This window comes from Gouania willdenowi, chromosome 2 (genome assembly GCF_900634775.1).
Source record: "Gouania willdenowi chromosome 2, fGouWil2.1, whole genome shotgun sequence".
Lineage (NCBI taxonomy): Eukaryota > Metazoa > Chordata > Actinopteri > Blenniiformes > Gobiesocidae > Gouania > Gouania willdenowi.
Genome location: NC_041045.1, coordinates 7,673,278 through 7,700,863, shown reverse-complemented (window position 1 = coordinate 7,700,863; position 27,586 = coordinate 7,673,278). Strand labels below are relative to the sequence as shown.

At 37.7% G+C, this 27,586-nt stretch overlaps 2 protein-coding genes across 6 annotated transcripts in view; one reads left to right on the top strand and one right to left on the bottom strand.

Annotated features, from left to right (window-relative positions):
• The window catches only part of LOC114477215 (collagen alpha-1(VIII) chain-like), a 90,322-nt gene that overhangs the window by 22,874 nt on the left and 39,862 nt on the right, over positions 1 to 27,586 (top strand). The gene's annotated exons all lie outside the window — the stretch shown is intronic.
• filip1l (filamin A interacting protein 1-like) overlaps positions 1 to 27,586 on the bottom strand; it is a 58,117-nt gene that overhangs the window by 21,650 nt on the left and 8,881 nt on the right. For both annotated transcript variants that reach the window (XM_028469308.1, XM_028469287.1), the window contains exons 2-4: positions 10,787 to 11,114; positions 9,841 to 10,014; positions 9,586 to 9,764 (exon numbers count right to left, since the gene is read on the bottom strand). In XM_028469308.1, the coding sequence (XP_028325109.1) occupies positions 9,586 to 9,764; positions 9,841 to 10,014; positions 10,787 to 11,104 (671 nt within the window). In that variant the 5' untranslated portion in view covers positions 11,105 to 11,114. The remainder of the gene's footprint in view (positions 1 to 9,585; positions 9,765 to 9,840; positions 10,015 to 10,786; positions 11,115 to 27,586) is intronic.

Here is a 27,586-nt window from a genome sequence, read left to right as displayed (position 1 = left end):
AGACCAGCTGAGACCTGACAGGTAACAGATAAACAGAAGGCCTGGAGACTTTTAAAACCCACAATAACCACAAACTCGTGGCTTGGTTCATCTGTCTTGTAGCAACAAGGGGGTTTACAGTCTACATAACATCTTAAAAATCCTTTGAGATTATAAATGATGAGCTTCAGATTGGTTTAAGGATCTCCATTTTTCTTAGTCTAATAGTGTTACTAAATTATAATTAACAAATGAAAGCATAAAAAATATGGAGATTTATGTTTATTTTTAGATAGAAATGATAATCATAATTAATATTACCAGAAACTTAAAAAATGACAACAAAAACACACAAACTAAGAGAAAAACATACTGAATAAAAAAAAGAGCAAACAAAATACACAAAATTACACCAAAAATGCACGCACTAAGAGAGAAAAATTAATATTACCAGCAAAACGATAACAAGGATGCACTCCATGAAAAAAAAATTCACACGATCACGACAAAAATAACAGAAACATACAAAATGACATAAGAAACAATGAAACAACACCAAAAACAGAGAAGAATTTAAATACCAACACACATAAAAAACGACCACAAAATAAGAGAAAAAATATATTGAATACACAAAATGACAAAAAAACGCACAAAATGATGATTAAAATTATGTTGATCAGAACATGAACTGAAAACAAAAAGTCTTCCATCTGGAGGGAGAGACTGGAAATAATTAAAACTATAGAAATAATCTTTTCAGGAGGAACTAAATATGGTTTTTTAACTTATTTACTAAGACATTTTTTAAAATGTGCTTTATTGCTCATTTATTCCATCAATATGCTCTAGAGTTGGTTTTTCACAGATTTCTAAGCAACAAAGGGGTACTTGGATTCAAAAGTTAGATAAAGGGGTACTTGAGCTCGAAAATTTTGAGAACCACTGCTCTGATACACATAGTGTTATAAAGGTTTTTCAGTTAAAGTTTGACAGCATTACATGTTTGTGAAACAGATGTGGATCATTTTAACTGAACAAATGACTTTTCCTGTTGGTACAGTATTTGTTTAATTGTTTGCTATTTAGTTTTTTTCCAAAAACTTCCAAAGAAATTGAAGTGATTCCTGTATTATCTATTGACTTGCTCAGGTGGTAGACGGGTTATTTCTGATCGAGAAGTTTGGGGGTTCGATCCCAGTCTGTCGAAATGTCCTTGGGCAAGACACTGAACCCCATTTTGTGTGTGAATGTGAGTGTAAATGAGCTGATATTGTAAAGAGTTTTGAGACTACTTCAGTGTGCAGATAAAGCACTACAAGTCAATTTGTTTGGTTGGGACCTGACGAGGGTCAAGACAAGCCCCGATAGTTTTTTAGTTACTTTATACTCTGCCCAGCAGTGACACCGTCTGTGTGAAATAATAAAGCCGAGGAATGTCACCGAGGTTGATTAATTTCCCTTTTTGCGCAATTCCTCACGGCCTCACCCAGATACCCCATTCACCAAAGTGAGACATTAAATTTGACAGATCTCGGCACCCTCTCTCCTCCCTCTGTTTCACTCACTATCAGAACTCAGGGTTGGCCGGGACCAGACTCATTGTTCAGACGCCGCACAAGGGCAGAAAATGCGAGTTTCCTGCTGCCACTTCCTTCCAGCCTGACAGGACGGGAGGAGATGGCTTCCCTTTCCCATGTTGTGCCAAGCTATAATTCACCAAGGTGTCGGTTTAAACAAATGTGAGTAAAAGGTGAAGTCAATTTGTTTGGCCCTCACACGTTGTGAACGCGACCCTCTCATTGTCAGCTTTGCGTGTCGATTTCTGGATTTTCTTTGTTAAAACAGTGTCTGGCCATAATGGGTTTCTCCAGCCTCCACAGAGGCCATGCACGGTTCGTAGCTAGCATAGAAATGTCATGCTATGTCTGCATTTTTTTTCTCCTTGACCCCTTTCCTCCACCCTCTGTGCTATTTCCTTTCACAAATAGAGGATCAGCTCATACATCACTTGCAGATTCCCAATCTCTGTAATCATTTGTCACACCCTGCACTGCTCACAATTGAGTTGTTTTTCTCTCTTGACAACAGTAAGACATAACAAATTAGCTGTTGCTTTTTTAATGCTTTAATAGCATTTACCAGGAAAGCTCCGTTAAACACACAGGTCAAGACAAAGTCCTGTGTCACTCTGCTTTCTGAAAATAAATCCCTGTCTTGGACTGAAATACCACTTCTAAGTAGTTAAACAATGACATCAACTGCCGAGTATTCATGACAAATTCTTCATTTGTCACTTTTTTTAGTTTGTAGAGCGGCTTTGGATGAAGTTTTATTGCGGTTAAGTCAAACACATCTATTTCCTCGAAGTGAGCAAACGCAGGCCGACTGCTATTTTAGGATTATTCCAGTTTCATAACAAGTCTAAATAAGGTCAGAAAAGTACAAGCAACAATTTGAGAGTCCTTGAGGTGTAATCACTGCATTCTGTAAGAAGGATGCTATCAAGTCACGCCATTTCCGTGACAAACCACTGAACAAAACTGTGAGCCACTTCCAGAGGTGATGCCCTGATGCTTCCACAGTCTCCAACAACACGCAAAGAAGTCCTTAACTTCCATTTTGTCCTCCACCGTTTGTCCTTTAGAGTAAACGGAAGCTTTACAGCCCAGGTTAAATCCAAGGCTTACTATCTTCCTGAATGAGAGCAATTATGCCCAAGACAAACCCACAAAATGGTGCATCTTCATTCCAGATGAAGCCACATATCTAAAGATTGTTCTAGATTCCATGAGGAGAATTTGCTTATCGTGACACCTTCAGTCGAGTGTTAAGGGATCCTGACAGAGAGAAGCCTTCAGAGGACAGGATAATATAGCAATCTGGTTGTTATCAGGACAAATTAGAAAAGGGGGTGTTTGCTCTCCAGCCTGGATTGGATCAGCGACAATAAATCAGTTTTTTCCCACGTAAAGGGAATGAGACGGGAACAGGAGACTAGATCCAAAAATTGAGAAATCATGTCCATTCTGTTAACGCTGCTTCCACCGAGTATCTGTCTTTCCAGTTGTAGCTTTTAAATGCATCATTGGACATTGACTGTGTGACTTTGTACCGTTTGTTAATTTCTGTTTTTATCTCAGCTTTAAAATAACCGTGAGATAAATAATTGTTGCCTGTCCTAGAATATGACGCGATGTTTATTTGAAAAACTTTCAGCACGTCTTCAATCTTTGTGTCCAAACACTAGCGTGAGTGTGGTTGCAGTGCAAATGAGAATAGATCAGGATATTTGTAAAACTTCACCACAAGTATGAATACAGCCTTTCAATTGTTCATTGTCTTAGATTTATCTGTTGTTCCAGTTTCACCCAACCATAAGACATTTCAGAGAGGTTTGTTACCACAAACCTGGACCAAAAATGTCATGTCGTAATTAGAAACAACACATGGTGGGTTTTCGTTGCGCATTTTTATCAGGGCTGGTTGTTTTTTCTGAGTGTGTTCGGAAGGTGACGCAGAATCTTTCATATTTGTGCGAATCCTGACCTCAACATCAGACCACACTGGTGAGCCTTCAAAGTGAGAATGTGCAAATATCTGTGTGACGTCCCATCCAGCCTGTCAGCCCGACAGACCACGTTCCATCCCATGAATGGACATGTGTAACACAGACCTCTAGAAATGCCAGTGATTGAGAACATATTTAAAATATCCCGTCAGTCATAACTATAGTTTTGTTGCCGTCGTATGTGCAGGAATGTTTTATTTATTTATTTATTTATTTTTTTTAAATGCACAGTTTAGAGGAATACAGGTGTGCGACTTCACATTTTCCAGCTGATGACTGAGGCTGATTTCTGTCTCCTTACCGTCAGCTTTCGGGAATACTGATTTTATCTTCATAATGTTTGCATGACGACAGATCCCACTCATGCATTTACAGGAATTTATGAGGGTACAGTGCAGCAGCTGCTCTCCAACTTCCTAAACATGCTTCTATTTGTACAAAACAACAAAATCACAGTCCAGTCTGACTGTTAGAAGCTGATTTTTGTTTCTGCTAACGGAGGTCACAACCTGCCTCCAAGGTGAACTTGCAGAGGCACGCACAGCACATCATTAATAACCTAAAGTCCCACATCGTAAAAGGATCACAAACCCTGTGTTGTGTTTTGAAGAACAAGGCTGGTCTGGATAATAAGCATCACTGCGATGATGAGGCCATTGCTGAAGAATGTTCCCGATCGGATCCACACTAGTGATGTCACCGCTACCACATTGAAGTCAAGCAAAAGGCATGATAGCACATTGCGTGCCATCCAAACCGTTAGGGGGTGAAAGGAGGTTATGCGGTTTCACGTTTGAGTTAGCGGGCTCTGATAACACGTGCTGTGCCAGCAAACTACGTCAACATTTACTTTTCTTTTTTTTTATCATTTACATATTGTTTGCTGTCATGTGGCCTCAAAGCCTGTGTGCGTTCTGCAGAAGCAGTGACTTAAAATAAATAGGATACAGTGTCAATGTTTTCATCTAAAAGTAGACATGTTTTCATGTGTATTCAAAAAAAATTTAACAAATCAAATCTTATTTAATGATGACGTTATTAGACACAGAATTGTGACATTAGGAAGGTTCCTCTCTTTAGCAACATGACATGGAAACTAAATATAGGAATTTTAATGCAATTTAAATTCCTTCATTGTGACTGACACAATTTCTTTACCATTTATAATTTGTTTCATCTGAAAAACACAGGCTTTACCCTAAAGTATTAAATTAACACTTTTACTTATTTGTGAGTCATTTTTAATCAACTTTTAGCGCAAATTACATCATACTAATTTTTTTCCTTATTTTATGCCAAACTCTATCATTTTTTAATTTAAAATATATTAAAAAATGAATGAGTTTGGCATAAAATAAGGAAAATTAAAATTTTCATTTATTGTACTTTTTTGTAGATATTTTAAAAAAAACAAATTATGTATAAAATCTCAAAAAGGCCAAAAAACCCACTTTTTTGGTGTGAAGGTCAGGATATATGGGAATCGCCATGCTAATCAGCGTTATTGCATATTATGTTATCGCCACCTCAGGGTTTACTTTAGTATTTCTTCTCCCAATGTTGCAACTATAAAGTTTACATACAGTAGTGTTTCAGCTGAGTCATTTTTGTCATTTTGGTTGAGTTTCCCTTTAAGACAACAAATCCATTGAGAGATTGGATCAAATTTCACTTTTTTTTTTTTTCACTTTTAGTGCATCACATGAAAACTTGAGTTCAAACCTCTCATGTTAACATCATTCAGTGAGACCCAAAAGGGAGTCCCAGCTGCACTTTCTTCCCCTTCTGTGTGAAACCAGACGATACACGTGGTCGTAAAATTCTTAGGTCCTCTGTGAAAGAACAAAGGCGAGTGTAAGGCTTGTCAGGGTGAAGTTGTGTGTGCAGCAGTCCACATGTGTGGGTATCAGTGAGCTGAAGTCATGTTATAAGTAACATCTGTTAATGGTTATGATGCTGCTCTGTCTCACACTCCTGCTGCTCGAGTACCCCGGTGTGCAGTGAGGTAATCACTTATCAACGGATGATTGATCAATGATTAATCCGAGGGAAACCAGATTTATTCCCAGTTCCCTGCTGGGATTCACAAGCTTTTTACAGTTTGAGAAAGACAGTTTGTCACGATATTTAATAAAGTATCACAATATAGTGTTTGGAGAGAGAAAGAAAGAGCAGAAAAAAGTCTGTTCCCAAGCTCTGGTCCACATTACCGAGGGATGTAATCACAGCTTGTCCTCTTCTAGGGCCCACTTAAAGGAAATGATTACATGCAGCTAACATGCATCATACAGAAGTGGATTAATGAGTGTGAAGAGAACGCCCAGTGCGGTGTTGCGTCGGAGCACAGAGAGCCGTTTCAGCTCTCCTGAAAATGTGAGAAGTGGCTTTTCCTTCTCAACGTCAAAACATTGCTTTTTTTTTCATTTTCAGGCCCTCGGTAAAAGTGTTTGGAAGGAACATGGAATTGATCTGTACAGAAGCTGCTCTTTGTGCCTGACTAAGGAATGAAACCTAGTTAGCTTAAAGCTGCTAGGGGCGATTTATTTTTCTTTTATCAGAGAAAGACATAGTGAAGGCCTCATAGATCATTAAATCGAACATTTTTGTTAAAGAAAGATTCAAAAGTTGCTGCTCAAATGCTTTTTTTTTATCTCCACCGTAAAGAGCCTCTTACTGACATTGTTGGAAAAGTTTTGTGCATTGCATTTTGGGATGTGGAGTCCCATAGACAGATTTGATTCTTCATTCTTACTGTGATGTCCCCAAAACACCTCCAAAGTACCTTCATAATACATTTATGGTATTTTCTGGGACTGTAGAAATGGAAACAATATGGGAAACAAACAAGAACAAAAACTATGCCAGTTGAATCAATGTCCATCTCTGGCAAAGCAACACAAAAAAATATGGTCATAATTAAATAAACACTTGTATCTGTCTGCGCGACTCTTTACAGTGGAGATTAAAACAAACTTTTGGGCAGAAATTTCATCATTTTACATTTTTTTTGAGCAAATAATCTTGGATGTATTGATTTATGAGGCCGAGACTATGTTTATCTGATATATTATTATTGTTCTGAACAGCTTTAAGCTCTGCGTGGATTCTCTCTATTGTCCTGCTTCATGCGGTTTGGTTTGCACCTCTAGATAACACCGATTTCATTATCTGAAGATTTAAAGCTTTTTCCCTCCAACACGTGTATAGTATACTATTAAAGATTTAATGCTTAACAGGAGGGAAAGTTCATTACTTAATACAAGTGTTTAGTCTATATCCAATACCCTTATTGTGAAAGGCTAGTAAAGGAAGTTGGTGTCTTGTGTCAATTAAGGAAGTTGAGCTTGTAATCCAAACAAAGCCTATTCTTTAAGGTTACTTTATCATTAGAAGTTGTGCAAATACTACAACTAATCACAGATATAGACATTGTTAGATCTCCCCTGCACATGCTTTTACACAAATGAAAGAAAAATAAATTTACTTATCAACTTTTTTCATTGTGATTTGACATCTTGTTGCACAGGCAGTGTGACTTTTTTTCCCTCATCTAATAAACACCATAAAGTGAACTATTATTGTCAGGTTCTCTATCATAGCAGCTTATGATCCAATTCAAACACGACACAGTGACTCGAGGGCATTGAGGAGATTGTCCTACATTGTGTGCGTGTTGTAGCTCCGTAGTTCCTGGCTCTGCGTGTGCGTGTGTGTGTGTGTGTGTTGTCAGAGGGATATTTGATATTGCAGAGGAAGCAGTAAACGCAGCACTTCCCAGTTAAGTGTCCTTGACATTTACAGAAGAAATCAGTCTGATAGGTTTCCGTCGGAGGCCACTAGCTGCACTTGTGTTAAGCAGCATTCACTAATGATTCGTTCCAGGTTCTTCTTACATTACAGCACTTTGTGGAGCATACTTCCACCAGGAAAGGAAAACGAGTACATATGTCAAAAACGACATCAGTTTTGACGACGCACTGTAAAAAGTCAGAATTCAGCACTTGAACAGCTGGGATGAGGTGAGAGTAACGAAGTGCTTTTATCCATCCGTTATCAAGTCTTGGTTCAAGATGCCTGACTCGCTTTAGAAAGTGTAGCTCGTCATCACTCATGTGTTATCAGGATTCCTGCACACTTAAGTCTACAGACAAAGCTCTGTAAAGCTGTGGTTAGGCTAAAGTAAACTCTTAAGATGAACGTGCTCATCCTAAAAACACAAGACTTAAAAAAAATAATTTGTATTCATTAATAATTTCATCTGTATTTCATTTATAATGGTCCCCTAATGACTGTTTTTTTTTAACTATAGTTTCACAATATTTACAGTTATTTTTTAAAATTGGTACATTTCCTACAATGCAATTTACCTCATGGATGGATCATCCATTATTTCATATGAATATATAATCATACACATTATATGGGCTGTAGTTTTACATCTTCTGGGCTCCAGTCAAGGCAGAACTGCTGCATTCCTTTATATATAAAACAGGTCGTGAACAAGCATTTTTTATACTATTTGTAAGACTATTCTGAAAAGTGAAGAAAACTATTGTTACCACAACAACTATTGATCATTATAGTAACTGCATTTTTCTGTTTTTGGTTTCTTAATGCAGTATTTATGTGAAGATTTTGCATGTTCTGCAGTGTTACTTAGAACTTCTTAAACTAATTTTGTATGTATTTGACAAAAGACAAAACTGATTTATTTTCCCTTTGTTTGAGTTATAAAATATTGCTGTTTGATTTATTAATTTTTTTGCTGGGTTTTTTTGGTACCGGTAATTTTTTAATTTTTTTTTACTAAAAAGGAAAGACATTGGTTGACATCAAGTAATTGATTTTAGTTCCTGTTTATATTTATAATTGAGCCTAATTAAGCAAAAGTGTTTTTTTATCCACTTACTGGATTAATTGATGATATATGATACTCGATTACCAAAATATTTGATAGCTGCAGCCTTACTTTATTTCAGCCTCTGGTTGAGCTCATTACTCCCTAAGATCACAATGTAAATGTAAATGATTACAATCATGTGAAAAAGTAACCAACAGTAAAACTAGCCCTTGTGCTCTATTGATACACTTGAGGCTAAAGCTAGGTTTGAGGAAAGGGTGGACCACCACCATGAGGAACATTCATCATAAAGGGAAACACAAACCCACACGCTAAATTTAGTGTCAAGCCATCTATTTGCTGTTGAGACATGTCCGTTTAAATCATGAATGAGAACCCGTTGCAGGTTAAAATTTCACTGGGTGACAAAATGTACGTGGTAGGAATGAAAGTGAAGTCACAAATATTCACACTGAAGTATATCAGTCAGGGTCCAACTGGAGCGCTGAGCAAAACATTGTCGTCGTTTTAAAATCTTTGGTTTCTTTGTAAGAAACACGACAGAGTGCAAGGAAAACCGTGCTGTTGCAATCTCTGCTATTTCAGAAAATGACATCATGGCACAATATGAAACCACCCTTAGAGAAGTTTAATTTTCACGTTTCTGCCGTCTCTAATTTAGCTGCCTCTGAAATGTGTACTTGTGAGAGAATAATAGTCTTGGTGGGCTGTGATGCTTAGATAGCCACACCGCTGCCTTACAGCAGAGCTGGATCGTCTCCACAAGGAATGTTTACTTCCTCAAGGTCTCTTTACTTCCTCGAGGTCTCGATGAATTTGTTAAAATTAAAGGCATATATCAGAGGCCTGTCTTGTGTTTGAATCAAATCTTTGATTCTTTGCTAATGTTAAATACAATTTTAAAGACAGTGGGGTTTTCTTTTCTTTGCTGAGCTCCAAGAAATAATACTTGGAAACCACCACCGATTTCAGGAAAATTCAATGTTCCCTGTCCACCACCAAAAGACTGTGACAAAATGCAAAAGCCTGATCTGCTGAAATCCACTCTGTCGGCTAAAATGAATCAAGAGGGCCTCTAATGGTGAGGCGGTGGCCAACGTAAACTGCAAAGACGGTGGCGCTGAGGCAATCTCAGGTGACAGAAGCAGCTAGAATAAGTATTTCTCCCACAGACCTTTCTCGCTCCTGCTCCAGCAGGTTAGTGAACTCATCGCTCTTCTTCATGAACTCGCCATGGTTCCTTTTCTCATCCTCCAGCTTATACAAGGCCTGTTTGTGCGACTGCTCCACCATCAGCAGCTGCTCCAGCATGCGACGGTGTGTTTCCCTCTGCTTCTCCACTAACTTATCCAGCTGTGTTTGAAGCAAATAGGACACAACTGTCTTATTCTTGATCAAAGGTGTTGTCACAATCAGGTGTTAATGTTACCTCGACCATGGGTTTCTCGTAGATGTCCTCCTGGAAGGTGTCGGCCTTGTCCTGTATGGCGTCTCTTTGAAGAGCCTGCAACACTTTCTGAGGTGTGACAAAACCATATTTAGCCTCCAACAAGGCCAAGTCGATTTTCTCTGCCTTGAGCACTGTGATGACCTCGTCTCTGGCCTGCAGGAGGACACCAAATTAGAAAAGTTTGCATTGCAGTGCTAGATTACCCTAAAGTACACTTACAAAAAGAAAGAAATTAGATTTTGTTTTGATTAATGTGAGAAAACAAGCTAGGCCAAAGATATGGTGGAGTCCTGATAAATGAAAGAGATAGTGGACGATTTCCAGAAGTGCTTCTTCCTGTCACGTGTACGTTGCATCCTGGCACTATGATATATGCTGCCAATCTCTTGTTTTCTCAAAGATACTTTACCGTGGCTCAGGTGGTAGTGGGTCGTCTTCTGATCGAGAGGTTGGGGGTTCGATCCCAGTACCTGACTGTGTCGAAGTGTCCTTGGGCAAGACACTGAACCCTAAGTTGCTCCCAGTGGTCGACTAGCACCTTGTATGGCAGTCCTATCCCACTGGTGTGTGAATGTGAGAGTGATTGGGTGAATGAGCTATGTAAAGCGCTTTGAGACTGCTTCAGTGTGGTGATAAAGCGCTATATAAATCAAGTCCATTTTAAATCATTCCGTTGTCCACCCATCTTGCTCTTCTAACCTAAATGGGAGGCAAACACTGTCCTTTTTTCCTCCCATTGAACATCCCTGCCAGCTGATTCCTGGATCTGATTCTGGCATGACAGGAAGCAGCTTCAGCTGTTCACTGTCTATAAACTTCAGCTTATAAATGATCTTGGGTGCAAACTTTGCCAACATTTCATGCTCTGTGTCCTACAAAGACCAGTGCCACATCATTTAGACCTGTTTGTTTTCCAATGCATTACCTGCAGTTCTCCCTCCAGCAAGCTTAGTAGGAAAACAAGGTCATCCCGGGATAGGTCCCTGCCTTTTTCCCTCCGACCTCCTTTTGCAGCAGTGCTGGCGTTCCCACCACCACTGCTGTTCAAACCAGCACTCGTCTTTGAGGTCTTGTGGTTTCGCTGGATCGTGCCAGTGTCGTCCACTGCTTCCCGGTGTCGGCTACGACGCTCCGCCCTTCCCGGGGGCTCCTCACGCTCTGCAGATCTTTTGCGTGTGTCTTTGAGCTGCTGAGACAGCTTGGCCTTGGTGGCTTCCTCCAAACTGTTGCTGCGTGATCTCATGTTCCTTTATCTGTTAGGAGAAGAGAAAATCCTTGTTCACCCTGGTGATTTATGGTCACTGTGAAAATACATTTCTTATCGTGTGTTTTTAGAGGAATCAGTTGTATTTTATTCAATCAAAATATTTTCTTTTCTACAGAAATTACATCATAGTAAAACAGGCAAATAAACATTTTCTTAAATTACAGCTTCAAACCTGAATATAAGCAGGAGAAAAACTATCTGAGAAAGTCTGTTGAAACTAGAAGAGCAGCAGAGGAAGTGAAGAAAAAAAGAATGGCTCATAAGAAATATTTCAATAATTTTAGGTTGATTCATTCCAAAAATGTTGATTTAATCATAAAAACCCATTCTCTCCCTCATCATTTCTGCAACCTACATCCTCTGGTCCAACAGTTACTGCGGCTTTCTGTGCGTAAAGGCCCTATTACATGTGCTGAGTTGATCTATTTCAATGATGGATAACTATTGATTGTCTGATATGATTTTTCTTTTTTAAATTTTTTTCTGTTTGGGGGTTTTTTTTTAATGTAATTTGGTGTGTTCTTTTTTTTCAGATTTATCACGTGTTTTTGATGTCCTTTTGTGTGTTTTTGGATTATTTTTGTTTACTTTTATTGTTGTTTTTTGGGTCATTTTGTTGTTTGTTTATATTTCACAGCTGAATAAAATTGTAGCTCATGGGTCATTAGTTGCCCTTGTCTGATCTATTTGCATCTCCTCCCTTTAAATATTTTATTTTCTCAAAGAGACGCCCAGATTGTGTATACATTAGAGGCAAACACGCTATAAAGATTGCTTGTTATTTTGTGTATTCAACACCATTCTCAGTGCGCCCAGTTAGTATATCAACCACGCATATTTGCACAAGCTGTTAATTTAGCTCATGTTTTAGGCAATTTAAACGTTAAGTTAAGCTTTTAGTGTATTTGTTCAGTTTGTTTTCAGTAATAGATTCAGCGATGTTTTATCACACCAACCACATATCATCCTGCAACTAGGCCTCGCAAAACATCTTCCTACATCCAATTCTACAAATCAGACTGCTGAAAAGTACAAGTGTGACACATTCACTGTAAAAGCCTGAATCCTGTCGCTGCAAATCCCTCAGAGCTGCCAACTACCAGTCACAGCCAGTGAATGCTCAAAAGATGACGTGTTTTCTGGATTACACACTGTCACTAAGACTGATAGGCAAACCAATGTGTACTTGCATAATAGTTTGGTAGTGTGGTAGACGTTGATCTGTGGCTGCGTTTGAAACCCCTGCCCTGATAACAACCTTTCTTTGTTACATCCTGTTTATGAATGGGCCATTCATGACCTTACCGACTTTTATGAAGCAAACTGTGATGACTAAATGAAAGCTGTGAGCTGTAAGCTTGTTTGCCAAGACATTTATTACTTTTGACATTAGCGCCATTGTGCAGAGTTCAAGTAAATGGAGGCCGAGCACAAAGCCGAACTGGAAGCAAAGAATGCAGGGACTCATTTCTGATTGTTTGTGGGAGTTATGTGTTCAAGGACATTATGTAAGCATCCTTCCTGTGTCCAGCTAATGAAGCAGAACAGTGGCTGTTCCAGCAGAGCATATTTCACAACATCACTAGTGATATTGTGTCATCACACTGTGGCTCAGAGTTCATACAGTGCATTAGTGGCACACCCCAGTTAGTAATAACAACAGCTACTTCACATCAATCCAACAAATTAGGGCCGATGGACATGCAGAAACATAATGTCACGTTGGTGTTATGCAGTCATGTTTTTGGCAGGGGAGGCAATGCAAGCAAAGGTGTATAAAACAGAAGCTGGCATTTACTATTCAAAAAACCCCTCGTCGTTCATTAAATCAACATAGGAGAAACAAACAAACCACGTTTAGTCTTCTACAAAATTTTGAGAAGTTTGTATGTGCAATATATTCTCATAAGTTTAATCAAAGCACCTGAATTGTTCTCTGATTGTCGTATAGTTTTGGTTCAGACATGCATTCAAGATTTAGAGGAATTACTCCTATTAATTTTTCCTGACTCGGCGTAATCGGAACGAGTGTTGTGGAACCCTACAATGTGTGTCCAGTAGTCTGTGTGTGTGAGGCCCTTTGGCAGCTAATGAGTAAGAAAGATGGCTGGCTGATTGCACTGTGCACGCTTGAGGCAAGGTGCGCCACATGATTCGGAGCTGAGGTAATTCCCTACAGTCAAAGACACATCAGTTTACTCAGAGATCTGGAAAACAATTGTTTTAAATGGGTGTTTGGGAGGCTAAGCTAATGTCCTTTGTTATTTAGTACAATGTGCTCAAAGTGAATAAATAAAACTATACCTTTTTAATTGGTAACATACAGTATATTATGTTTGACAAATTTTGAGATTAAGTATGTAGATTGGAGTGGGGTTAAGCATTTAATCCATGAATCTACGACTGATGGATTAAATGCAAGAATCACAAGTAAATGCAAGTATCACATATCTGTAAAATCTTTAAGATCCATCAGAAATAAATCATAGCTTGCTGAAAGGATGGGAGCACAGCTTGGTATTAGACCAGACGTATCTCTGCCACTGTCTCACACTGCCGTGGCATGAGTTGATTAAAGGAGTTTTAAGATCACTTCTATACCCTTGGTGACTAATGGCTCTGATTTTTGTGATACGTGTTATTGGAAACTTGGAAGGAAGCACTTGGAATTTCAAGCTAATATCCAGACAAGCTGGCCAAATGTGAAACTCATTTACTGATGCGTATTTGCACTGATGGAAACACCTCGCTTTAAGTAGTTCACTCTAGCTCCTTCCCTTTGAACAAGATTTGCATGGCCACAGATTATTATACCAATTAATTCTACAGCAAATGATGAAATTTGAATTTTGTTACCCCTGTGAATAATGAACGAGCTGCTTCATTAGTTGGTGACTAGATCAAGACATCACTATTTCAGATGACAGATGACCTCCATGTACCGTGTTTGGGTCTGTAATACTAATGTAATCCCAAACATCAGTTTCCATCCTCTGCAAAGCTTATTAACAATGATAACATACAAAAAATGTGTGTGACATTTTTTAAAACTGTCCAGCGATGATTTAGTCTTTCTTTGTCCTGTGACTAAGCTTTGCTCCTCATCGTCACAACAACTTAGACGTATAAACGTCCTTCATTCTTTTGTTTGTGAGCAGCAACCAGTGCCAGAGGGGGGGGCTCATGGTTAACAGGTGTTCAGATTTTATGTAACCATCTTGGCTGCTCACTTTTGGGCAGTTAAACACAATTGGGGTTTCAAACATGAGGACGGGCAACACCTTCCATATGCATGTCAGCTTAGTTGTCTTGACTTTGCTAATAATAGTTTAAGGCTGACAGATGTTTGTTTCAGGGTGTAATCTGCCATTTGATGCTGTGTATTATTAGTTGTAAAAATACATTAAGTTTTGTATTTCATTTGAACATGCTATTAGATAGTGATAGTTTGATTAGCTAGACATACGTCTCTTGCACACTGTTTGTTTGGGTTAAGTTGTCAGTTGTTGAGTCCGATTTTAAATATTTGGGACAGTCCTGCTTTGTCCCGTAGTTTTTGTAAGTTCTGTTTTCCCTCAAGTCTTAATCATGGGTACTGTTGCGGCCCCTGGTGGGAGGGAGGCTAAAGGAGTGTTTTATTTAATAATTTCTTTTATGCTGTAAAGCATTTTCACTGTAATTTCAACGTACATCACTTTCACTCGCATTTTTTTCTGTAAATGCAGTTTGTTTATTTTTTATTAATGGCATCTTATAGTGGGATGTCAAACTATGTTTACCCAGTTGGGCATTTTAGAGAAACCCAGTCATTAATTATAGCAACTTACTACACAATCAAGGTTAGAGTTAGAATTCTATCATACAGTTTTTATAGTCTACTAACATGCAAAGGAACAAAAAAATTGCAATTCATATTTTCCCTACATTTGTTACTAAAAAATATGTTTCACGTTTTTAAGGGATCTGTGAAATGCATTTCTAGCTTTGTAAAATGGAATTTCCATCTTTTGGCCAATATTTTGGCAGTAAGGTGCATACAGGTGCATCTATTAAATATGGAGACAGAAATGTCTCATCATATTTTACACGAGGCTTCTCAAAACTTTGTTCCACACTTGTTGTCAAGTGACGACACTTCACATCAACTTGTGTTTTTCCTCCATTTCACAAGATCATTTACGCACTCAAAGCCAGACCAAGTGTTCTATTTTGAGGAAATCTAATTATGGTCACCCTAGTTGTCCTTCTCTTTCACTTTCTAATTTTAAAAATCATGAATGAATCATTCTGTAATCAGCGATAGGCTTTCCTGAGTTTAACCATTTACTTATTGTATTACAGTTGCAATACGGAGCCCTTCTCTGATCACGCAAATAGTTGGCAGACTTTTTAAAAAAGAAACATTATCAGGATATCCTTCAAATATATACCAGGTCAAAATGATGACTTAAGTCATAAGTTTTAGTCTCACTAATTCACAATTCTCATATAATCAGGAGAGAGATAACACATCAGAACTGGGATTACGATCATTCCTTGGAGTGTTCTGAGAGATGATATTTTAAATATATAGAACTTTGTCAAAGTTGTTCCAGGAAAAATACAAGTCAGAACTTAAAAAAGTTGAACAAAGCTCTTTACTTTTTTGTTAGTGGGAAGCAGAGCAGATGGAGAGCTGTTAAAAGCAAAAGGGTAAAAGGTGAGGAAGCAGGTGTGCTTGAGAACGATAGACGTCAAAAAAAAACTTCTCCCCTCAACCTGTTTCCACACACACACAGATCCAAGTGCAAACAGCATCTCGGGTGGACGGTTGGCATGCGAGCAGAAACACACACACGGACACACCTACCGTTGCACCAGCGCACACAAATTACAGAGTGCATTCCTCAAGCCTGACATCATGCTGCTGTCAGTATGATTGAAAGGAGGTGAGACGCACATCAAAAGAGAGCAGAGAAAAAGAAAAAAAAATGGAGGCAGGTCCAGCTCTCAGGCCTCTGGAGTATCCTCTGGTCAAATGCAGCATGGTTAACACACACACACACGCACACACATGCACACACATCAAACATCAGATTTAGGGCTCAACTTGGTTTTTGAAAAGGTTTCAAGCTCTGCGTGGTACCTTTACAATTCATTTATTAAAAAGATCAGGACGAAAATGTTGCAGTTGATGTGTTTTTACACTGGAGCAGAGTTGGGGATCATCCATCCTGAGGGCCACATTATCAGAGTTCACCTCAGATTTGGTATCGGATCAATAAGGAAAGAACAAAAGATTTTCTTAAACAAAGTTTAGTTGTTATTTTTATGTTGCAATAAAATCTGAGCTTTAAACCTTTACTAGCAAGTTTGGGAAATTAGTGATACTATTGTTAAATACATACACCACAAGCAATATATAAGCAGACTGAAACACAAAAACAACAACAACACAGTAAAAAACTAAAATATTTAACATGTTTTGCATCAACTCAAAAAAGTACTGTGTATGCCCACTTTCTAAAGTATTGTCAGTCAGATTCCTAAACTTATATTTAGCACACCCTCTGGACAGAGAATATAACTGCATGATATGTAGATGTCGATTCTTCAGGGATTTGTTTTTGGAGGCCAAGGGTCACAAGAACATTATTCACCTCAAATGACATTATTACGTGTATTATCCAAGAAAAAGCTAAGTAGCTTCATAAAAGAAATCTTTCAGGTTTTGATGTAAAAAAAAAATATACTTGAAAAATTCTCTGATCTGTTTTATACTTTACATATTTCCTTAGTATTTTCCCAAACATGTAGCTTTTATGTACAAAAAAATAAAAATTTGAAAGTATAGGCAGGTAAAAAAGATGTTAATTAACAAAACTGCACTGTAATAGTAGAAATATAATAATAAAAACACGTCGAGTTGCAGTTATTACTGATTAAGTTCTAATTACACTAATGGTGAGAAAATACTGAGCACTGTTGCCACCTACTGGTACAGATGCCTCTCACACATCAAGCTTCATAAACAACTCCCCTTCAAAATAAAGTAGTGAAGAAAATAAAAGAATACAATATTTTTTATTGCTGAAACATCTAATTCATTGTTTTGTTACAGATTTTAGGGTCACGAAAAGAAAGTTAAGAAAAATTATTCACAAAATATTTTGATGCCTTTACCATAATTATAATTTTTGACGAGGAATCCAGAGTGCTATTATGACAACTAGTAACTATTTTGACAAATGCAGTTTAAAATCTTTGTTTTTATCAGTCGTACCAGTTCTAGCTTTGTTTTTGCCTCTAGTGTCAACATGATGTTACTATAGCAGCAGAATTCACTTGGTTAACAAGTCCTACTGGTTGGCAATGAGGTGACATTTATTCTGTCTTCACTTTCAGTCCATACAGTATATCTCGCCTGAGTGTTATCACAAGCAAATATTCTTTTACGTCCACAGATGAAAACTGTCCAATTTTGCCTTTTATTTCCAAAAAATGGAAGAGAATAGTCAATAACTTTAAAAAACCATCTGCCCTGTCAAAGTATATCAAAATATAACAAATCATCTTTAAGATGCTTGTTTTTATCCCAGCAGAGCCAGAATAGGCTGCGTGCCACAGTCGTACTTCAGAATCTGAAATCACTCTTTCTACTTGGAGCTCTGGGACTGATCCATCCAGCAAAGAGCCAATCATATGCCTCTCATTTTTTTCACCATGCAAGGCTTTCTCCACGGCTGTGATGAATGTGAGGCTTGTGTGCAGTGTTTGACTAAGCGTTTGAATGCATGTTTGGTGAGATTTATGTGTATAGTTTCTTCAAACAGATGGAAACTACAGAATTCCCTCCCTATTATATTTTAATCTTCATTTATTTTTATCTTTTTTTTCCTCAAACTAAATCAAGCGGAAATTACCAAGAGGCATGGAATGTACCCTGATATCCATCCATGTTTTAGGACAATATTGCACATTTACATGCAATTTCTACTGTAAACGGGTGAGCAAAGATAGAGAAATATCAAATCTCACGCTAAATCTTGTTACGAAATCTTATGAACTATATCATGCATTTCCACAATATTTTTTGCAGAATAATGGGTGGCCTAATGTTTAGCAAGTGTTGCAAAAATGTGTCAAATCCCGCGCTATGTGAATAAATATGTACTACATATGTTATATTAAATATGTAATTCATATATAATTAAATTACTTAATCAATTTACATTCTATTTACAATGTAATTATATTCAATACAGAGTGATTTCAATGCATGCTTTTGGGCACTTCTACAGTGACGAAGTATGAAATTCTTAGCAATATTTAACTCACTTTTCCGTATTTTTATTTATTTTTTATTTTATTTATTCAGTTTATTTCCGACATGGTTACATTCACTTTTTTTTTTACATTTTTTTTTTTTATTTTTTTGTGAGAGAAGCATTTGCTTATCTGGGTCCCGTCCCCTGTTTTACCATCGCAAATTTACATGGGTTTACATGTCTCTCTGGTCAAACATTCTTGAGTTGTTCTGAACAGTCCTTTTTTGTGTATTCTCATCTGTAGTCAGTGTTGTCTTTTTTTTTTTTTTTTATTCCTCCTCCTCTCTATCGTTGTTCGTGTTGGCCTTGTTCCCTGCCAGACGTTGTTAGCATTCCTCCAGTGCAAGAATAGTTCCTCTTTCGAAGGTGTTTGGAAGTTTTTTTCCCTTTTCATCCATAGTGTCGCCACTCGGGAATGTGTCTTTTGGACACAAGTTTGCAGCTTGTTTTTTCTCTGCATCAAAGTTAATCCAGCTGTTGTTAGTTCTATTGGCAGTGTTGTATTTTCCACTGTTAGATTTAACTAGTATAAACACATTATTATGTCTTAGTTCATAAGCAAGGTAGTAATTTCATTGTACAGGAAAACGTGTTTCTAACTGCACATATGACAATAAACACTTTGAATTTAAATTTAATGTAATCCTTAATCACCCCACCACCTAGCAATTGAAATGAATAAATGACAGACCTTTTTTTCTCTTGGTTTCCACATTTAATTCAGTCTCCGTAAAATAATCACAGTCTGAGTTTTGTTTCCAGTGTTTATATAGATCTGGGTCCATATCCATGATTACCATCAGTAATGTTGTTTAGGTGGATCCTTCGTATTTTCCCGTCTTCCATCGTTTTGATGAGGATTGGTTTTTCGTTCTCTTCTCCCAGTGGTGTGATGTAAATTCTGCAGTTCCTTATCCACGTCTTTAAAATCTTTCCTCCTTTTTTTATTTGGCGTGCCTTCCATGCGATGCTTGCATTTTTTTTGTCAGGTTTTCATTAATAAAAACCTTTGTTTCCTTCAGCTTTCTTCCTTGCTTCAGTAGTTCTCCTTTGAATTTCATATTCGTGAAGGTTATTTTTACAGCTCTGTTATCATTTTTCTTTGGCAGGAGATGGCAGGAGTTGATGTTGTCAGGGTTCAGGACAATGTCCTTCGACTCCAGGTAGTCAATGACCTGTTGTTCAATCGATTTTGTTTCTTCGTCACTCGCGTAACTCCTGGGTTTTATCTTTAGGCCTGTGATGATGACATCTTTCTCTCTTTCCTTTTGTTCCAGCTGTTCAACCCTGGCGTTCAACAATTTTATCTCTTCAGCATTTCTTTCATTCTTTTCTTTCAGTACCTTTGCTTCGCTTTGTAGGTTTTCCAGTGAGTTTTCCAGCGTCTTTTCCAACGACTTTATCTCGGCAGATAGGTTTCGTAGACCCTCGCGTATCATCACCTTGACCTCTTCCAAACCCGAATTGGGTTCTGAAGGGCCTCCCTGCGGTTTTTTCACCATTTTCCTTCAGTCTTGGGCCCAATTTTTCAGGCTGTTCAGCTGTAGCCAGCTGTAGCCAGGGTCGTGTTATCGGAGCGAATGAAAACACGTCTGCTCTTTCCAAAGACCAGAGAATTATGCATGTTTGGCACCATTTTAGGATGTTTAATTGCTAATAATGACATTTAATTAGGGAAAGCTGATGAAACCGACACAAAAATGAAAGGTAAAAGGGGAAATTATGAAATGGAAATCTAGAGTCTTTATCTTATTTAATGATCATATTCATACGTGTCGACTAAATCTCTGGAGTTAAAAATTTGTCGTTCCTCCCCTTTAAAAAAGTTTTTTCATAATAAAACATCTTTTTTTGTACGTTTGCGTGTATGCACAGCTTAGTTACTAAATGAAAAACATTAGTTGTAGCATCTTTTTTCAAATTTTTGCTTTCACCGTGTGTTAAGGTGTTGATTGCATCAGCAGCTTTATCAACGCTGAGGAAAAAGAACTCCATCAAGCAAAAACAAACCCAGTTGGATGTTTTACAAGGTTGTTGAGGCAACAGGTCATGGTCAACATTCAAGCACGAGGCAGCATAAACACTTGAGCGATGTTTCCTGTGACTGCAAAGCAACAAGTTGTCTGTGATTTGGTGAAGTCATGCTGTAAACCTCTCCAGAGTCAGATAAACAGAGATGTTTCAGCTAACATGGTGGCGCGCTGTCATTCAAAGCCCCAGAATATACAACGTCAGTTCACTGCTCTTAACTGGTAAAATACTGACGGTAAAAAGAGCACTGCTCCACTTTTTTTTACATCGACGCTCAGTGAAGGATGGTCCGCCCGGACAATGTCGGTGAGGAAATCGGGAGAAAATCAAATCCAACCATGTGTAGGGAAGTGTTTCTGTTATAGTTATAGCCGTTGTTGTATAGGCTATGTTTAATTTTCCTTTTGTTGATTATTTTTATTTCAAGCATACATTGCATAGATTGATGGATAATTTATGCAATGTATGCCTTTTTTGTTTAATTTTATGTTATTTATTTTATTTATTCTACTACTACCACCATTTACCATTTGCACGGGTACTGTGGAATTTGTTCTTTACTTTATATGTGTTTTTCAAATAAAAGAACACTGTGAAATTGAATTATTTCATTTTCTCTTTAAAAAGCAAACTACCCCCCCCCCGCTCTTTTGAAAATCTCCCTAATTATTATTTAAGTGTGTATCAAACTGGTAGCCCTTCGCATTAATCAGTACCCAAGAAGTAGCTCTTGGTTTCAAAAAGGTTGGTGACCCCTGCTTTAGATGCAGTCAGTACATACAGTATGGCTGCACAATTATGGCTAAAATAATAATCACAAGTATAGTCACAATTATTGATCATGTTTAAAAAAAGAAAGAAAATTTGTTTTTTATTACGCTACTTTTAAACAAACGTGTACAGTTTATAGTGAAGCTATAAACTGTACATGAAGCTTTAAATCAGAATTACACTGAAAAAAGAACTTAAAAAATCTACCCAATAATTTAAAATGTATCAAAGGCTAACAAAATAAATACATGAATAAAGAGTGCAGAGCCCATATTTTAAATGTCAATATTGCTGGCGATCAGATTATTTTAATCATGGCAACCAAAATCTTGATCAGAATTCGATTAATCGTGCAGCCCTAACATACACTGTAGTTATAATGGGACACTAACACTATTAGTGTTCTAGGGTTAACTGCTCCAGGTTTTTATTCATTTCCAGCCGAGTCGCACGTCAGCCAAAGCCCCGGGATTTTGTTACTGTTTAACTGTAAGTTATTAGGTTTTTTTCTTCATTAACATAGTGTTCTATTTTGTTTTTGTGGCTATTGGGGCTTTGTTTGGAATGAAGTTGGTGCCTTCTTGGCTTTTATTGAATAGTAAATTTATTGGTTTTAACTGTTCTGTTTAAACAAACTGAACAAAATGGAAAAAGCCCTCTAGGAAACATCCGGCCAATTAAAAGTTTCATTCCAAAGTCATTAACTGAGTCCACCAAGAAGAAACCTGTGGTTATTGACGTAAAGCAGTAAAAGGTATGAGTCCTAGGTATGATCTCACTTACTGATCTCACTGTGTTTGTACTGCTGGCAGGGCTGTAGCACCACATTTTAGGCCCTGGGTACAAACCATCTTGTTTGGCCTCTAATGTAACTTATGTACACGGAAACTATACCAGTATTCTTGCATTATTATATAGCTTTCTTTCCAGATTCCCAACCTTTTTCGGGTCATGACCCCATGTTGAAAATTTCTGGCGACCCCAGAGACATTTTTTTTTTTTTTAATAGAATTAGTTATTGTGTGTTAGAAATAGTGTTTGGAATAACGGCGTTTAAAATAACGTTTACGGCGTTTGTTTTTCAGTAACGGGGTAATTTAACTAATTACTTTATACGCCGTTACTACGCCGTTATCGTTACTGAACGTTAAATGCGGTGCTTTACGTGTATTGATTGAATAAAATGTTATCTGAAAGCATCCCCACCTTCTTACTCAGCTGTAGCGAGGAGGTGGGTTAAAAACAAGGTGAGCGACTATGATTGGCTAAGGCGACGTCATGTTTCATGGTAGCCAATCAGAGCCAGTGTTTTTACACATGTGCCAGCAAGAGGAGGCGGGTTAAAAACAAGATGAGCGATTATGATTGGCTGAGGCGATGTGCCAGCACACGCGCGACACAGCAGATTTGATGAATCAGCAGAGATGGTGAGCGTGGAGCAATCTGATGAAAAGTTGTCATTTTTGCGGTGACGATACAAACACTACTTTATATTAATTGTGGTCAAAGGCTAGAACGTGCATGTGTAGTGTACATTATATCCAGGCGAGAAGACTTTGTCCACATTCGTTGTAAGCAACTCTAATTTAATGAAGCACCTCACAATGACACACATCTAAAAAATCTGAATTATTTGACATATAGCAACTTTTTTTTTTTTTTTTTTTTAACAGTAACGCAAATAGTTGCTTTCCTTGGTAATGAGTTACTTTTATTATAGAGTAATCCAGTTACTAACTCAGTTACTTTTTGGAACAAGAATGAGTAACTATAACGAATTACTTTTTTAAAGTAATGTTCCCAACACTGGTTAGAAATACAGAGTAGCCAAGATTAGTGCACAAAGTGACAAGTGCGCCACCTTAGATATTTTCATATTGCGTTTTATTTGAACTAAATTTGTATTTGTGAAAGTATAGGATATATTATTTAATATTTATTGGGTGATGTGTTTTTAAAAAAAATAATACTTACAAAAAAATTTGAATAAAATTTTGATCCATGTTTACCCAAGTGTTTTTTTTTTCTTCTACCAATTACTAGACATTTTAGGCAACCACACCATATCCATTGCTTGTATTTTATAAATCTGTTCAACTATGTTTTAGTGGTTTATTGAAGTGTTTGTCATATACTGTACTTTTGCTACAATTTAGGGGTAGCTGATTTCTAATAATGTTACCATAGAGTGATTAGAATCAGGGGGACACTGGCCACCTACTTACAACTTGATGGCAGCAAAATTTAGTCTTCAAAATAAAAAATAAAAAAAACATAATTTAGAATGTTCCAGCATTTACTACTGTGAATGTGTGCATAAAAAAAGAAAATTAATCATTTTCAGCAGAATTTTAGAGAAACAATTCACAATAGGATGCTTTACTGTTGCTTTTTACACCCATACAACCTAACTCTATCTTTATAAATCTGAGCGTCTGGCACAAGTTCATGCCTTGAATAATAATACCAAATACATTTAATATCCAGGATCATCTTTCCGGTGTTGGCATGCACCCCATGCTGAGTGTCATCAGACTCCATCTGCTCTCGAGCAGGTGATTATGAGAGCGAGGCCTGATGCCATTTAGGTTGGCCAGGAGCTGCAGGACGGCCAGGGGTCATCAAGTTCAACTCTGAGATTTATTACAGTCTAACATCTGTAATGTCTTTTTATAGTTTCAACATGTTGTTTTCAATTTGACCTGTAGGGGTCATCGTATACTCAGCTAGACTGAAATACTCTCTATGTAACCTTTACTAGTAGAAATAAGAGGGGATTTAAAAACTTTTTTGAGATGTTACAATGAGTTGTTCTGCAGTAAACTGTTCTAAGATACTTAAGTTCTTGGCGTAGCTGGGCTGCGTAAGTCATCAGGGCAGTACGCTAAATGAGCGGGGTGTGTTACCAGGGCTCCTACCTCCGAACCCTACTGCGCAGACTCTGGTTTCAAATTCGCAACATGGAAGCGTCCCTAAACTTTAAGAACATTGAGTGGGAATAGCTACAGTGCACGCCCACTAAGTTATGAGGTTAACTCTCCCATTATCCTCAAGGTAGCACATTATACACTTTGGGTCAATTTGAAGCCACAGATATTTGCCTCCAGAAAATTATTTTCAGACAATTTTTTCAAAAAAGTTTTTGTCATTCACTTTGATGATTTGTTGAATACAAAACCAACCCTTTGGTAATGAAACCATGACCTGTTCTTTAGCGCCACCATCAGGCCAAACTTTTAAATTGAATTAATTTATTTTTAATAGTTTTCATTAATTGTACCCATCAAATTAGGAGAAGTCATGAAATATGAAGCAAAAAAAGCAAAACATTGAATGGGGTTAAATTGACCCCAATGATAATAGAAGGGTTAAAGTTATTTGACATCTTTCACTCTCTTTAATGTCTCTACATTTGTTATCAGTCTGGGTCATTAGATTACACCCCATTATACTCTCACCACAAACAAAATAGCTTTGGGTCAGTGGCGCCGCTTGCCGGAATTTTGCATGCACCGTGCTTACAATTTCTTTGCAATTTCTTTGAAGGTGTGAAAAAATCATAATAATTCAAGTTTTTTTTATTGTTTTTGAGGAGGGGAGGAGGCTGTTACCATCCTCTGCTGTATAGTCTAACTGATCTTCATTTTTTCGTTGAGTAGAATTGATTAGTAATTTCTTGTTGATATTTTTTATTTTTTTTATCCGCAGTACGCACTACCGTTTCATTCTCTGGCAGCTGTCCAGGGAGCTGAATCAAGTGACGGAAGTTGTAGAAAAGGCCCCAAAGTTAGTTAATTAAGTACTGTTGTTAATGGAGGTCTCTGTTATCTATGTCTGATGTGTGAGAGGATTGCGGGATCTGTGCGTACTATGAAATTCAATCTTAGCAGCGCCACTGCTTAGCGTCAATCCTTCCTTGTAATGTCCCATCCTAACTCACTCTCCCCTGTTCTTCCTCCCTTCACTGGGTGTAATGCTGCCCTCTCTCTTTATAATCTTTCCCACGACTAAAAGTTTAGCTTACACTACCTTATGGATGGCTGATGATCACAACATGGCAATAAAAGAATATGTATTGGTTTATTTTTTTACAAGACTAAAACATGCACAGCTATCTCATGAAATCCTTTTTAATGCACATAGCTGAGCACTAAAACGTTGGCTGAAATCATTGATATGGCAATGCCCACATACTAAGAGATTTAACATGTGTTTGAGGCTAAAAGTTAAGACATTTAAGAAGAAAATTATTAACAAAGTTTTTCTATGCACTGCCTTTAGACCTATCAACTAGAGTGTATTGCTTTGACTAGACTTTACTTTTAGAGGTGATAAAACAGATAGAACTGCTGTAGTACTGTGCGTTCAAACTAAGTTCTTTGTAATGCGAGAATAATTCATACTTAGAATGAATACTTTGCAATTGTAGAGGGTTTCTATCATCTACATTTAATAGCCTTGTGCCCACCGTGAACCCTGTGTGCCCGACAGGACAGAGCAGCTCCAGACACATCCAATAGTAGGGAGCTGTGAATAGCTGAAATAGCCTGTCACCGCGAGGGCCACCTGGGAAGAAGACAAATTATCAACAAACCCCAACACACGGAAACCAAATCCCTACCTGACTCATCGCAAACATCATGCACATGGGGGCGATTAAGAAAAATATCTTTGTGGAAATGCCCACAAAAGGTTTTCACAAACCTCTACATATTCCACATTTTTGGCTTTTATTGGCTATTTATACCCAAGAATGCTGCTCCTCTTTCTGCTCTTTTTAAAGAACCAAATCAGCCCTCACATGTTTCCCAATGCAGGCAGTAGCTTGTTCTGAGTATATCTAAAACACATTTTACCTCTAGGTTTAGGTGGACTCATTGTTTTGTGTTGAAAATGGAAGATTAACTAAAAACCTGTAAGATTAATTAGACTTTGCAATAAAACAGAATTTGAAACAGCGTTTTGGTCGGAGGCTGACATTTATTAGTGTTTGTGGCCTTTTCCTAATTCCCTCTGTTTCATGGGGCAAAGTGGATTAGTTAGTCCAGGTAGTTAATGTAACCTCTCCCTTTTCCAGTAGAGGGCAGCACTTAGTTATATAAATTACACTCAAGAGTTCAATAGTAATGCATGCAGTAATGTGTTAGGATCTCAGCCTTTACATGCAAAGTGTAACTGGAGAGAACTGTGATAAATATGCATGTATTCATTATTCCAATATTTTCCAAACATCATCTACAATGACTCCAAAACCTTGTTTTTGTTTTTTGTTTTTTTTTAATGAACAATAAAAGTGTATTTAGCAAGAATTTGCAAGTATAATGCCAGTCAAACATTTTGTTGCACTGTAGGTTAAATTTTTGATAAATCGAAAATCTGCATGGATGGTTTGCGTTGGACAGTCTAAAGATGTGCTGGAGCAAAGTTTGGTGTCAAATGAGCAAACGCTAAGGGAGTAAACCGCTTTAACAAGTTCTACAGTTTTTGTAAAAAAAAAAAAAATATCAACAGACTTCATAACTTGCAAGACTTTAAAAGTTTCTTCACCTTTGGGTCCATGGTACTTCTTGGTGAACGTTACAAATGTGTTGCACATATGGTTGATTTTTTTGGGAATTTTCAAAATTTGCAAATTTAAAGGTTGTAGCGCCACCTTGAGGACTATTGGCCTGTTTTTGCAGCTAAAGCAACATGGTATGGGATTGGACCTATATGCAAAATTTGGTGACTTACCACACATGAGAGTTAAGATTTCCTTTGATGAAGATGAAGATGCCAGATAACAATTAGTTCCCAGTATCAACTAGGCTGCGTGGCCCCTAAACAGTACTGTAGAAGAATAATGGAGAGTATTTCACCAGGATGAAGTCATTCATGCTGAACCTTTGAGCTCTATAGTTCTGTGGTTGTGCCCCCCCCCCCCCAATCACTGAGAACTGACAATGGATTAGAGAGGGTTAAGCAGCTGGTCAGCAGGCTGTCACTGTGTCTGCAGGAAAAGGATCAGAGCTCATTTTCACCCTAGGACGTTAGTTTTTTCTTCTTTACGTGCTGCTCTCACCTCTGCCCCTTCACTGACCTTAAAGACACTACTACAACCTGTTATAGCGCTATTGTAAGCATAAAGGCTGCCATTTGTAAGGCATTTGAAGTGCAGGAAAATCTTAAATCAAATCTGTAATACTGTACAAAGTTAAATACGTTAGAACACCTCGTTTGCATACATTTGTTGATGGAATTGCTGTATAGGATTACAGGCTCACTGCAGCTCTCGTCTGGTCCACATGCTGTCACTTAAAGTTTAGCCAGGTGTCAGCACTGTGTGTTTCATATGTCAGTCAACTTATCA